General features: G+C 39.8%; 1 protein-coding gene across 4 annotated transcripts in view; it reads left to right on the forward strand.

Moving 5' to 3' along the window:
• FLI1 (Fli-1 proto-oncogene, ETS transcription factor) overlaps positions 1-15,064 on the forward strand; it is a 165,093-nt gene that overhangs the window by 76,464 nt on the left and 73,565 nt on the right. For all 4 annotated transcript variants that reach the window (XM_036745705.1, XM_036745706.1, XM_036745708.1 and 1 more), the window contains one exon: positions 11,149-11,357. In XM_036745705.1, coding sequence (XP_036601600.1) covers positions 11,149-11,357 — 209 coding nt within the window. The remainder of the gene's footprint in view (positions 1-11,148; positions 11,358-15,064) is intronic.

A 15,064-nucleotide genomic window follows, 5' to 3' on the forward strand; every position in this document is an offset into this window, starting at 1 on the left:
TAACCCACCTCTATCAATGTACTCTTCTGCAGTCATATAGTGGGTGGAGGAGTGACCATGTGTTTTTGGAGACTATGACAAATTCTGATAGGTCCTTCCAGGATGGAAAAGGCTTTAAATAGAAGTCTAGTGATGGATCATATGTCTGTCATCCAAGGACCAGGTTGTCCTTAAGGTGATGAATTCTTTCCTCTATAGCTAAATTATAGATGGTTTTCAGTCTGAGGCAATGGAGGGTGTACCCACCAGATCCTTGGTGTATCGATGAAATATTTCTGAATCCCAGAATCTCAGAGTTAGAAAGAATATCAGAGGTCATCTGATCCAGGACTTCTCAAACTTTTTATACTAGGGCTAGAGAGCCCTTCTAGCTTTCCTCAGCATTAGTTGGCATTGCACATTGGAAAGTGCACATGCTTTGTGTTCAGAACCAATGCTGTAGTGAAGTTGCCCAATGCAACACAGGCAAGCACTGCCAGAAAAACCTCGGGTTCTTTACAAGTTTAATTTTTAATTCGTTTTTGCTTGTTGCACATTCAGAAAACTTTTACCATTGGCAAATTTTTCGCGGTTTAAGAAGTGCTGATCTAATCCAAACCATATCTGAACAAATATCATCTCTATGATATCCTGAATAAGAAAGAATCCAGACTTTGCTTTAAGACTTCTAATTGAGATAGGTTACAGCCTCCTGAGTTGGTCTGTTCTATTTTTGGACCAGGGTAATTGTTTGGGTTTTTTTTCCTTTCCTCAGACTTACATCTGTGAGTAGCTTCTACTCGTAATTCTTATCTCCATCCTCTGAACCTAGGCAAAAAAAAAATCAAATCCCTCTTTCATGTGACAAACCTACAATTACTTGAAGATAAGATGGCCATCACACATGCCTAAATCTTTACTAAACATATCCAGTTCCTTCATCCTGTATTTTAGGAATAGATGTGATGAAAAAGATATTTTGGGGTTCTGTCATCTCTAAATGTGATCCTTTGGAAGTGAACTTATTTGTAGATGAGATTAACTGGGGAATTGTGGTTCAGGCATAAATGAAGATCTCTGTCCATCCTTTCTGTTTATTTTGTCATCATCACAGCTCAGGCCCCTGTTATTTCTTTCCTCCACTATCACAATAGTGTCCAAACCAGTCTCCCTGTCTCTAATCTTTTCCTGCTGCAATCTATCCTATGTGCTAGGATGCACCCAACTAATGATTCTTATACACACATCTACACATGCTCTTACACTGCCCAAAAACCTTCAATGGTTTCTTATTGCCGGGGGAATAAATCTAAAGGTACTTAGTGTGGCATTCAAGACCTCCCACCTAGTTTTCTAGCCTCATCTCCTACTATCCACCTTCACATACCTTACTCTACAACTGAACTAACGTACTTGCTTTCCCTCAAATCCTATTCTACAATCTCCCCAAACCAGGAATACCATCCTCCCTGTCTGTGGCCTTTGAAATACTACCAATTTCTTAAAAATTCAGCTCAAATGTTACCTTTCCTGTTTTTGTCCTGGACAAACATTACATTTGTCTCACCTACCTTCAACTTGTGCCTCTTTTATGGTCTTTGTTTCTGAGGATGAAAATACGTCCCCTCCTTACCCCATAGAGGTAGCATGAGGTTAAAATAAGTTAACATATGTCAAAACGCTTTGAAAACTTATTTGCTGTTTAGTCATTTTTCAGTCACATCTAACTCTTCATGACCACATTTGGGGTTTTTTGGCATGGATGTTGGAGTGGTTTGCCATTTCCTTCTGAAGTTCATTTTACAGATGAGGAAACTGAGGCAAACAGTTAAATGAACTTGCCCAGGATCACACAGCTAGTAAATGTCTGATGGCAAATTTGAACTCAAGAAGATGAATCTTCCTGATTCCGAGCCCTGTGCTCTATCCACTGTAGGACCTAGCTAACCGTTGATAGCTGATATCATAATGTAAACTTAAGATCATTGTAGAACAAGTTACTTAGCCTTTATGGCTTCATTTTCCTCATCTGTAAATAAGCAAATTGGATGAACTAATAAGCTCTAGCAACCTCTTTATATTTATTTGTATGCATGTCATAGCACAGTGCCTGGCACATAGTAGGTGCTTAATCAATGCTAGTTGACTGACATCCTTCATACTAGACTACAAACTCCTTCCGATCAGGATGTGCTCTTATTGACCTCTGTATCTCCCTCAGCACCTAGCATGGTGCTTTCTTGGCCCGTAGCAGTGGCTCAAGGAGTTGATGGCAGGTGCTAAATATATATCTGCTCCTTGACTCATATTTTCTACCTTCTTTCTTGCTTATCTTGCATCTAAATAGGTAAGAAGAAAGGTATGTCTAGTATATCTTGTGTATTTCCCACCCTGTTACTTCTCCCACATGCCCTCTGCTGGAGATACTAATAAGCAGGTAAATGGACAAATAGCTAACTGTAGGAAGGAGAGAGGAAACTAAGCTGCAACTATAATTCCTACAATGGATCATTCCTTCCGGATAGTTGATGAATCAGTGAAGTGTTGGGTCTATTGTCTCAACTCTATTCCACCCTCCTTAGCCTTCTCCTGCCATAAAAACCAAAACAACAACAAAGTCCCCCAACAAACAAAAAACCCACATCTCTAGACTTATCTTTAGCTAATGAACTTGCTTGTTTCCAGAGACCTGGGCTTAAGGGCAGGCAGTTCTTCCCTAAAGACCAGCATGCATCTCACAGCACTTTTCAGAATACAGGAGAGGGAGCTTCATGTCATTATTTAAGGAATGTGATAAAGCCAAAACCAGCATGCTCCCTGGGGCAATCTAGTTAAAGTGTGAACCAGACCTTTAGACTCAAGATCCAGGGTCTCTGGTCTGATCAAGCCAGGCCACAGAATCAGGAAGGAGCAATGAATGGGTTGCTGGCTTCATTGCCTCTTGGTCTGATGACCTCAGCCACCTTAACCTCCAGCAAAGCCTGTGAAACACCAATTTTCTTTTCTCATAAGATTTCAAGGCTTGGAAGGGTCATGGAGCAGTGTAGATGAATGGACCTTTCCACAATGAAATGCAATATCTCTCCTTTTCTGAGATGTTATCAACGTAGGAATTCAAAACTCTGCCTTTATTTATATGTGCCCTAAAAGGGTAGATTTTGTGCATACTTCCTTTTTCTCTTTATCCATCCCCCTATGACTATTCTTGTCTTTCCAACTCTGGTTTTACTAAGCAAGTGGAGATTCAATCGCTTCTTGATGAGAATATATAGATATTCTTGTGGAGTGCCCATAAGACTACTTTCCCTGCCGTAAGCCAGCAAATTAAAAAGTCATAGCATTGGATGGAAATTTAGAAGTCATACAATCCATGTGGAATAAGCATGCTGTTGTGTAAAGAGTGCTTGTCTTGGAGTCAGGAAGGTGTGGGTTCCAGTCCTGTCTATGGTACCAGCTGTGACCATGGGCAAATCACTTAACCTTTCTAAGCCTCAGACAGCTCACTGTATGCCCTAGATGGGGTGCCATCAGAGTAACAGTCCAACTTTCCACCTCTCCTCCACAGGAATCTCCTCTGCAACATTACAAGAAAAAGTCATCTAGCCACCATTTCGATAGTTATAGTGACAGAGAGCTCACTAGCTAACAAAGCAGCCCATTCTACTTTGGGACAGATCTAATTGTTACAGAGTCATAGATATTTAGCCAGTATTTGTCTCTCTGTAACGTGTAGCCATTGGCAAATCTAATACCTTTCCTATTCAGATACTTGCAGATTCAGTTCCAACATTAAGCAAACATGTATAAAGTACTTACTATGTGCAAGGGACTGTACTACTTGGGAAATGGAGAGGAGTCAGTAATGGAGCATCCTATATCCCACTTGGGCTTTGCATCTTGTTGCCCATTTACAGTACATGGCTGGTCTACCCCATTCCTTAGTCAGACATGTCTATGATGGAATTCTTTATGCAAGTAGCTGTTGGTAACCTGCACTAATTTATATTCATCATACATCTATTCATTGTCCTTCGAGTTATATGTCATTTTGAATCTTCTGAGACAGAGGTATCCCATGATTCTCTGTGTGATGTGTAACGTGGCAGCTAACATTTACAGAATACTTCAAGGTGTTATAAAGAGCTTTCCATATATTTTCTCATCAGATACTCTGTGCAGTAGGTACTATGATCGTGACACCTAGCTAGCATTTATATAACATTAAGGTTTGCAAAACATTTTACCAATATCTCATTTTTGTCTTTCCAAACAGCTCTGGGAAGTAGGTGCTATTATGACCCTCATTTTACAGATGAGGAAACTAAGGCAGACAGAGATTAAGTAACTTTCTCAGGGCTGCAGAACTAGTGAATGTCTGAAGTGGGTTTTGAATTCTTGTCTTCCTGACTCCTAGTCCTGTGCTCTATCCACTGAGATACCTAGCACCCCCTCCTTTTTTTACAGCTGGTAAAACTGAAACTGAGATAGGTTGAGTGATTTCCCCAAGGTCAGACCATTAATAAGTGTCTGAGACAGAATTCAAACTCAGGTCTTCCTGACTCTAAGTCTTACACTTTATCTACTATACCACCTACCTGCCTAGGATGACAGTGATGTTAAAGAGATGTCTTTTGTGGCAGCAAACAATTTGGGATCATAGGTTTGCATAATTTCCCAAAGGTAAGCCACAACAGTATGGTACGGTGCAAAGAGTACTGGATTTGGAGTCAGAGGATCTGAATTCCAGTTCTTGCTTTGTCACTTATTAACCAAGTCAATCCTGTTTACCTCAGTCCCTCACCTGTAAAAGGAGTTGGAGAAGGAAATGGCAAACCACTCCAATATCTCTGCCAAGGAAACTCCAAATGGGGTCACAAACCTGACTGAAATTACTGAACAACAAAAAGCACCTATATAAATATCATCATTCTGTTCATTAATATTTCTAATGTGGATGGTTAGATCAACTTCTATGCATTACTGTGGACTTAACTGAGGAAGTTTTGTAGTATTTTAGGTATAATGCAACTTTCATGGTGTCATCTGATGTCAAGAGAACTTTACCATCCCCAGAAAATCCTTTTATTTAAACTCTTGAATGGGTGGTGGATTCTCTGGCTGAATATCTCCCTGTTTTAAAATAAATCAGTGTTAATATTCGTGAATCATTGAAAAAAGTTAACTCCATGGTCATACCTGTCATGAGGTCTTGTTTAGTGTAGTTTTTGTAGAAGGTACTTCATTTGATAAGTTTTGAGGACTGAATTTTGTCCTCCTGAATCAAATGCTTTTTTGAAAAAAATCAATAAACCACATATACAGCAGATCTTAAGTTTTCCATATTTCTTAGTCAAATGTGGACTGATAGAAAATGATATACAAAAGTCTGTCTGTTCTATTTTTATGCTTATATCAAGGACATAATTGATATCCGCATATACCATTCGCATAAAGATCCTATAGAGGCAGTATGGATCAATAGTTGCCAATACCATCTCAGTTACCTTTTTCTTTGGGGAGAGAGAACAATCTATGATCTTTTCCATTGTTTGGAAAGCCTTCCATCTTTAAGATATTTTGAAAATTAATCTGAGTACCTCTAAAATTATGTTACCTCCAGTATGGATTTCTTTCACCAAACCAATTCACATTTTCTGATTTCATTTTCTAAAGTGCATTTTGATATTCTCAAATAGGACATGTGGTATGGAAGTGGTAGAGTCCAAGAGTGGTACTTCTGCTGTTGTTGCTGATAGAAATAGCTCACTATAAAAGCACCAGCAGATCTGATTTATTTTATAGCTATTTGTTGTCTTTACAATTCCATTCACAAATATTCTCAGGATCATGTGCCTTACCTGAATCCAGCATCAAGTTTTCTACAAAATCATTTTCTTTTCAATAGCTTTTCATTATTTTGTGGGGTGATATAGCTCATAATTCTCCATTATTTTCTTCTGTCCTGTATTACAAGAGAGTTTATATTCTAAATTTAAAACTTGATCATGGCAACCGTTTTGTATGAGTCAAACTTTTAGAAGAAATAATGATAGATTTAGTATCTTTACTTTTATCTATTTCCCACTTTTTTTAGTAGATAGATTCAAAGAAGTTGATTTGGAGCAACTATATGTTATTGATTACCAAGGAGTATATTTATTTAGTTTGGAGGACTTTGTCAAAGTCCTTCTTTAAATGTCCTCTCCTTAATCCTTTGCTACAGACACCAGCACATGAGCTACAATTATCTTTGTGGTGGTTGCTCAGTTTGTGCTCATCATAAGCTCTACAAGGAGAATTTATCACATATGTCATGAAATGATGCGCTTTTTTGCTTATTGGCATATAATGAAATCAACTATTTCCTTTATTCACCTCTCTAAGATGGGTCTACAATCTGTCCTTTAGTTTATTGACAACATTTCTGTGCCTATAATTTCATTTATATTGAAAATAGCAAGATGGAAATGATTCAGTTCCACTAGCAGTGTATCAACTTTTTGGTCACGGGACAAATATTAAGAGTGTTAACAAGTAAATTATTTTCATAGGTGGTTTGCCACCTTCGCTGTGGAGGTGGAAGAGGGTTCATAGGAATTAGAGTGTTTTTTGCCCATTTCATGGATCATTATGACCACTGAAATTAATAATCTCATTCAAGCCAACATTCTGGTATTGAACCTATATGCACTTATGTGGACTATTCTTTGGCAACAGGCATGATTTATTTCTAAGACCATTTTGGTAAAATCTTTCCATTTTCGTATAACCTATCAGGGCTTTCACCCCCGTCATAGTGTCCAAGAACCCAGGATTATCTCCACGCCACCTTCAAGTATTAGGATAGAACTATTGTAGGAAAAGTTGTCATGCATAGTTCCCCCTAACCTGGCAGGTAGAACTGATTATAGTATTCCAGATGTGGTCTGTCTAAATAGTACAGAGTATAGCAGAACTGTAAATTCCTTGGTCCTGATGCTGTATTTTTATTAATGCAGCCTATTGTTGTATAACTTATTTTTGGCAATCATGCCTTGCATGTGGAAATTGCACTCCTCTAGTCTTTTTTATATGATTTGCATTCTAGCCGTGTCCATGATGTACTTGTACAATTGAGTTTTTTAACCTAAGGGCAGGATGTTACATTTGTCTCTCTTAAATTTTTCCTTGTTAGTTTCAGCCCATTCATCCAGTCTATACAAATATGAGCTTTCTGTCCTGCCTTCTCCGTCTGTTGCATGTCCAGCCAATTAATACTAGTTAACAAAAAAGGGGGAGAGTAATTAGGTCCTGTTTAAAAACACCTTAAACTAGTAATGAGGATTCATTTAAAAATTAGCAAAAATCATTTAATGCTTGTAGACATTCATTCACTCAACAGCCATATAGTGAACAGCTTTTGTGTTCACAGCACCTGAATAGATGTCATCTCTTAGGCACTTCTAAATTCTCTTCTATTTGGTTTTATCTCTTTGATGATCTGCTACCATGTTGGAACAGTATTAGTGCAATAAAGAGGAATACAAATGAGTAGAATTAGCATTAGAGTTCATCTTCTGAACTCCAATCTGGTGCTTTTTCTATTGTGCCACAACAACCTCCTTTATAAATGTGTGGCACTCTTAACAGAAATAGGGATATTTGGAAGAGGCACCACTTATTTGATTAAGAGATAATGAGTTTTGTTTTGGATATCCTGTTTTAGATTCCCAAAGGACATCTAAGTGGAAATGTCCAATGGTTATTTGGTGATGTAGCTCAAGAGAGAATTTAGGACTAGATAGATAGATAGATAGATAGATAGATAGATAGATAGATAGATGGATGGATGGATAATAATCTATGCAGGAGTGGGAATTGGGAGGAAGGGACAGTTTACAAGAGACTTGCTGTGTTTCAGTCAAATTTTAAGTATATTCTTGCCACAGTATTTTGACCACTGAAAAAAAGCACATAAAATGAGGTTCTCTTTGTCTCTAGCCAAAATCTTTGAGTGAATTTTCATATGTAGTCACTTTTTCTCTTTTTTTAGGGCTCCAGATTTCACACATTATATAACAATAGTATCATGTATGATATAAAGTATATAAACTGTCCCTTTCCCCAGAGATGACACCCAGCTCTTAGTATCTTGAATTGAAGGGTTTGTTATGCAAGTTCATCTTTATAGTGACCAAAAAACCATTCATAATGATGTGTGATGCTATAAAACCAGAATTACATAGAACCAATTCTTTCTTTCTGGGAACTTATAATCTGTCAAACATGCTGACAGGAATCATAAGCCAATACCTAGAGCATATAGCAAAGTCTTTGCATCACATGCATATTAGAGCAAAGTTTATTCATAGGGAAGTGGTCATAGGACTGCATCCAGGATTGAGGGAACTATAGCTCTCCACTGAAAAAACCATAAGGGCATCTGGTGGAAAGCAAGAGTAGGACATTTTGGATCCAGAAACTAGAGGCATTCACGCAGCTGGGGACGGTGAACCTTTTGGGTGTTGTGGTGATAACTTTGGAAGTTCAACCTTAAACCCTTCACCCTTTGCCTTATCTATAACATCCAAGCCTTTTTGGTCCAGAAGCAGACTTCCTGGTGTGATTTCCTGTACTTCCTGCCTTGGTCCCAGCCGGAAACAACATGAGAACAGCCTTCCTGTTGGAAACAAGGATGCCGTGCTGGCATTAAGTACAGCACTGCAAGTGAGGTCAGCAGAGAGAGAGTGGAACAGAATTTGTAATCTGTTTTTTGGGGGGAGGAAGATTCAAAGAAAGGGGATGAGTGAAATGAGGGTCATAGAACAAATTCAAAACTAAGAGGTCCTTTGATGTTCTTTATCTGTACCCTTACATACTGTACTTTTTTAGTTTGTTACATAATGGGGGGAAATTACCGTCAGCCAGCGAATGGATGGAGAATGATTATTAATGGTGGCCTAAGAGAATATACATTTTATGAATAAAAATTAATAATAGATGATAATAATGCCCAGGATTTACATAATATTTTAAGATTTAAGAAGTACTTTATGTATATTAGCTTATTCAATTCTCATAACAACCCAGTGAAGCAGGTACTACAGGTATTATCTTTCCCATTTAATGGACCAGGAAGCTGAGCCTCAGAGAGGCTTCAGTGATTTGGTCAGTGCAATACAGATAGTAAGTGTTAGAGCATGAATGAATGCTTTTTTCCCCCCTTATTTTCAAGGGAGTCTAAACTCAACTCTGAGGGACTGTAAGGACAAAGGGGTGATACACGCAGATTCCATTATCTTCTCTTTTTAAAAATAGCTTTATTCATGTTTTATTTTTCCACTACAAACATTTACAGATTAACCACCCCCCCCAACTCCATAAGAGATTTCTTGTAACAAAGTATAACAATTAAGCAAAACTAACAATACAGTGACCTCATCTGAACATGCAAGCAACATTCCACATCTGTAGCACCCCCACCACATTTCTTTAAAAAAAAAATCTATTTCTTTTCCTCCCATTTCCACCCAATTAAAAAAAAAGAAAAAGACATTCTTGTAACAAATAGAGTCAAACAAATTAATTCTCTAAATGGCTATATACAAAACCATTCAGCACCCTAGGTCTGTCACCTCTTGGACAGTAGCATGTTTCATCATCAGCCCTCTGGAATCATGGATTGGGTGGTGACTGTATTGATAGTATTTCTTACTATTCAAGTTGTTTGGTCTCAAAGTTATTTGTCCTTACAGTATTGTTTTCCTATAAATTATACTCTTGATTCTACTTATTTCCTTCTTCTTCACCTTATAAAAAGTCCTCAAAATTGTTCATTTTTTATAATACTGTCTTCTAATCTGTGATGTCTTTTGTCACATAACCTGTTGCCTCTGATGTACATACCTAATGAATACTGGGAGAATCTTATATAGTGGTAATGATAGTGATGGTTGTGGTGTTTGTCGGAACATAGAAAAGATAGTCCTACAGATTTCTGTGGCAAAATCGCAAGTCAGCACTTATATCATGGCATGTGTAAATAATTATCTCACAGCAACCTGTGGGGTAGATAATATTTGAATTATCTCCATTTATGCACAAGGAAATGAACTTCCTAGAAAGTAACTGAGTTACCCGTGGTCACAGAGCTAGTAAGTAGAAGTGTCAGTGCTTAAACCCAAGTTTCCAGATACTGAGGAAGAGCTTGTCTCTCACCAGAATCACCATAACAGCATGTTTATCATCTGTTGCCCATTAGCAACCCAAGGAACGTCTCAAACTATGAGTCTAGGGCAGGGATGAGGAACCTGTGGCCTCGAGGCCATATATGACCTTCTAGATCCTCAAGTGTGACCCTTTAACTGAATCCAAATTCCATACAATAAATCCCCTAAAAAAATCCCTTGCTCTCTAAAACTTGGACTCAGTCAAAAGGTTAGGGTAGGGTCCAAGGACCTAGAAGGCCACATGTGGCCTTGAGGCCACAGGTTCCCCATCCCGACCAACCCCCTTGTTTTATGTCTGGAGAACTGAGGCTGAGAGACTAAGATAATACAGATAGTTTGTGGCAGACCCAGGTCCTCTGATTCCAAATCCAGTCCTTTTCCACTGTACCAAACTACGAGGCCCACAGTTTGGTTAAGTGACTTATCCAAGGTGACATAGGGAATAGAGCAAAACCAAGAATTGAACTGAGGTCCTCTGACTCCAAGTCAAACATTCTTCCCACAAAACCTGCTCCAATGCTAGGGACTATTTCATTTCTTGTGTCACCGACCTACAGGGGGCACTCCAGGTGATGCCCATCTCCTTTGCTCCTGTGGTAGCCTCCATCCCTACACTCCATCCCAAACTGATCGGAAAACTACAGCATAATAATGATGTTCTCTAGATAAATTAGCAAATGTCTGGACTACAGGGGGATGATACCCTTCCCCACCCTCACCCCCCTCCTTGTCCACAGCAGCCAAAAAAAAAAAGAACCCAACATGTTTGCATAAGGATTAATGTGTCCCAGGACCTGTGATTTAACCGGCACTTCCCCCAGAGGGGACTTTTGGGTGAAGAGAGCCCCAGGGCACCTGTTGAACGGCTTGCCAGCTCAAACAGAGAGTGCAAAAGCCACCTCATGGCTGATTGACTAGTCACACTTACAAACTTTCTCTCTCCTCTCTCATGGTCTTCCAGGAGGCTCTGTCGGTGGTGAGCGACGACCAATCCCTCTTTGACTCCACATTTGGAGCAGCTCATCTCCCCAAGAACGACATGACCGCCTCTGGCAACCCTGACTATGGCCAGCCCCACAAAATCAACCCCCTCCCACCTCAGCAGGAGTGGATCAACCAGCCTGTGAGGGTCAATGTTAAGAGGGAATATGACCACATGAATGGATCCAGGTAGGAGAGCGTGTGTACAGCTGCTGATGGTTTCAGCTGATGGGCTGGAAGAGAGAATGCAGGGAGTGCAGGATTGGGTCGAAGAACCTGATGGTGGAGGGAGGGGGGAGAAGAGAGGGAGGGACCAAAAGCATGAATGTGTGTTCACCAGATGTTCTTCTGCTGAGACATAAGGACTCATTATTCACTTATGGTTTCTGTGGCAGGCAGGGCTCCAGTGCTAGGCAATTGGAAGTCTAGGTCAGTCCACAAAAGGCTGCTAAGATGAGGGGGCCAGCCCAGGGCACTGTGGGACTAGAGTCTGATGGTGCAGTTGGAGGGGGCTCCTGCCATGTCTGGCTGGGCATGGGAGAGCTGCCAGCCTTCAAAATCTCTGCCTTATGTAAGAGTCTGCTCTGAGGACCATTAAATCAACAACTATTTATTAAGTATCTGCTATGTGCCAAGCCCTGTGCTAGGCCCTGGGGATACAAAGACAGTGAATGAAATAATCCCTACTTTCAAGGAGCTGATATTCTCCGAGCAGTCACCAAACATTCATGTGAAGTCAAGTCAACAAGAATTTAAGTGCTAGCTATATTCCAGGCATTTACTTATATGCAGGCCACTGTGCTAGGCCCTGTGGTGAATAAAAGAGAGAGAGAGAGAGAGAGAGAGAGAGAGAGAGAGAGACAGAGAGAGAGACAGAGACAGAGACAGACAGAGAGACAGAGAGAGACAGAGACAGAGAGACAGAGAGAGAGAGAACGAAGGGAGGAAGGGAGGAAGGGAGGAAGGAGGGAATAAGACATGTTCTGAGCCCTCAACACATATCCATTCTAACATCAGATATAAAGCAGAGATATTAGATACCCATAATAGTACCCAGATAGGTTATAATAATGGCGCAAATAAAATTATATACAATTTGTGTGGAGAGGAAATTCCTTTGTAGCAAAAAGACTTCGTGAAGGAGGTGATATTTGTAGGTGGCCTTTAAGGTTTTGTAGGATTTTGACTAGGGAAGTGGACAGGTCACTCAAGGTAGAAGGTATGGCATCAGTAGGAATATAGAAGCAGAAACTTCAGGGTTTGTTGAAAGAATGAGGCAGCGTCTGTTTTGGACTGGAACATAATCATGGGGGAGAGTGGGAGATAAGAGCTAGATTAGGCAGACTGGAACCAAATTCTGAGAGGCTTGTACAGATTGAATGACAGACTAAGGAATCTGAACTTAATAAGCAATGGGGAGTCTCAGGGAAGAGAGGGAGGGTGAGAATTCGGAACTCAAAAAAAAATAAATATTAAAAATTGTTTTTACATGTAATTGGGAAAAATGCTATTATTAAAAGAGCAAAGAGGAGTCTCTGAAGGCTTTAGAGGAAAGTAGTGACGTGATCAGAGCAGTACTTGAGGAAGATTAGTACAGGGTAGATTGGAGAAGAGTCTAGGATCAGGGAGACCCATTAGGAGATTATATAAAAATAGTCCAGACAAGAAGTAAGGAAGACCTGAACAAAGGTATTAGCAGTTAAAGAGAAAAGGAGAGGAGAAGACCCTCGGAGGTAGACAAATAAGACATAGTAATTGATTAAATGTGGAGAAAAGAAGAAAAGGAAGAGGCAAAGATGATTAAAAGGCATTAAGCCTGGGTAGAAGTTGTGACATTATTCATGGAAAGTGATGAAAGCAGGAGTTGGTTTGGGAGGAAAGGAGATGAGTTTGGTTTCAGATGTGTTGAGTTTAAGACACCAGCAAAAAAATCCAGGTGGAAATATCCAGCAGAATATTTCTGAAAAGATAAGACTTTTGGTCATGGGGAGGCCAGGGCTAGAGATATAAACTTGAAACTCACCTATAGAGTGGTGAGGAAGTTGAAGGAGAGAGAGTGATAATGTAGATAGCCAAGCCAGAGTCACCACCTCCTTCTCAAGGAGCAACAAGTACACTCCAGACCTGCATGTGGGAACCCCTAACTTTACCACATTTCAATCCCACTAACCAAAACCAGACAGGGCCTGGGATCTCAGCCACCTTCTCAAGCTTTGGGGCAGCAGAGTACCTCAGAGCCTCAGAACTCTGTCTCTGTCTGTCTCTCTGTCTGTCTGTCTGTCTCTCAGTCTCTGTCTCTGTCTCTCTGTATTTTGTCTCTGTCAGTCTCTGTCTCTCTGTCTGTCTCTGTCTCTTGTCTGTGTCTCTGTCTCTCTTATCCTGATAATATTTGTATTGTGCATTAAAGTTTACAAACCTTCATCTTCAAGGGAGCCTCATAATAACACTGTGAAGTCAGTTCTACAGATAATAGTATTCTCATTTTACACACGGGAAAAAACAAAACTGATACTCAGAGACAGTGAGTGTTTAGACTAGGGGTTTTTAATCCTTTTAATAAAAAGATTTGTTCTGTAAAATTTGGATTCAGTCAAAAGGCCTCACTTGAGGATCTAGAAGGCCACATATGACCTCAAGGCCACAGGTTCCCCACACCTGGTTTACACCATGGTCACACAACTACCAAATGTTGGAGGATTTTTCCTAACTCCAGGTTCAGCTCTCCATCAAACTGACTCTTTTTTTTTTATTATTAGCTGATACTTTTTCATGCACATGAAAATGCAGATTTATTGGGTACAACTTGCTATTCCTTTTAAATGTATAACAGAGTTATCATGTAAATTTCTTTCCCCCCCCTTTGTTTTCTTCCCTCCCCTTCCCCCGTCCTACATCTGGCTACCATTAGACACAAATATGTATAAACATGTAAAATCATTCTATATGTACTTCTATTTATTGGTTCTTTCTCTGACTCTTAAGGTGGTATCTGCCTTTCCATATCCTTCTATACCTTAAGCTCATGACATTGTAACAGGAGCAACCCAGACATCTACAGTGATGTTAAAAGTCCAGTTGCTGGTGTATGGTGTCCTTTGGTTTAATTTGTTTTTTCACTCTGGCCCTCCCTATTTCACCCAAGCTGGGAATGCGGTAGTAGCCAACTCGTAAATATCTTCCCACTTCTGATCAACGCAGAAGCTTTAACCTGTTCTGTTTCCAACTTGGACCAGTTTGGCCTTCCTTAGACAGCCTGATGGCACCCCCGATCCTGGAGGCTCATATAGTATCTTTTTGAACTTGTATCCCCAGAAATGGAAAACCCACCAAAACAATCTATCGACAGAGATGATTATTACAATGAAGTCTCTTGTATTTTTCTAGGACATTTATATTCATTATTACATTTTAGTCTCACGGTAATCCTGTGACATAGGAAAGGTAAGATGTTAACCTATTCAAAGTAACATGAATAGTGACTAAAGGAGATAGGACAAGGACCGGGTCTGTAGGCTACCAAATGGGAATAGGAAAGGGTAAGGGAATAAGCATTTATTAAGTACCTACTATGTGCCAAGAACCATGCTAAGCACTTTACAAATATTATCTCATCCAGTCCCCACAATAATCCTGCAAGGTAGATGCTACTATTCCCCGCATTTTATAGATAACAGAGTTTAAATGACTTGCCCCAGGTCACACAATTAGTACGTGTCTGAGGCTAGATTTAGACTCAGATCTTCTTGACTCCAGGCCTGGTGATCTATTCCCAGCTGCCTCAATCAGACAGACACTAAATACAGAATCTGTTTTTATGCAGGTTCAGATCAACTTACGATGAGATTTGTGAGTAAATGTTTTCTTCTTATTCTCCCTAAGAAATCTCAGACGCTTAG

The sequence above is a fragment of the Trichosurus vulpecula genome, chromosome 2, assembly GCF_011100635.1.
Source record: "Trichosurus vulpecula isolate mTriVul1 chromosome 2, mTriVul1.pri, whole genome shotgun sequence".
In the NCBI taxonomy this organism is placed as follows: Eukaryota; Metazoa; Chordata; class Mammalia; order Diprotodontia; family Phalangeridae; genus Trichosurus; species Trichosurus vulpecula.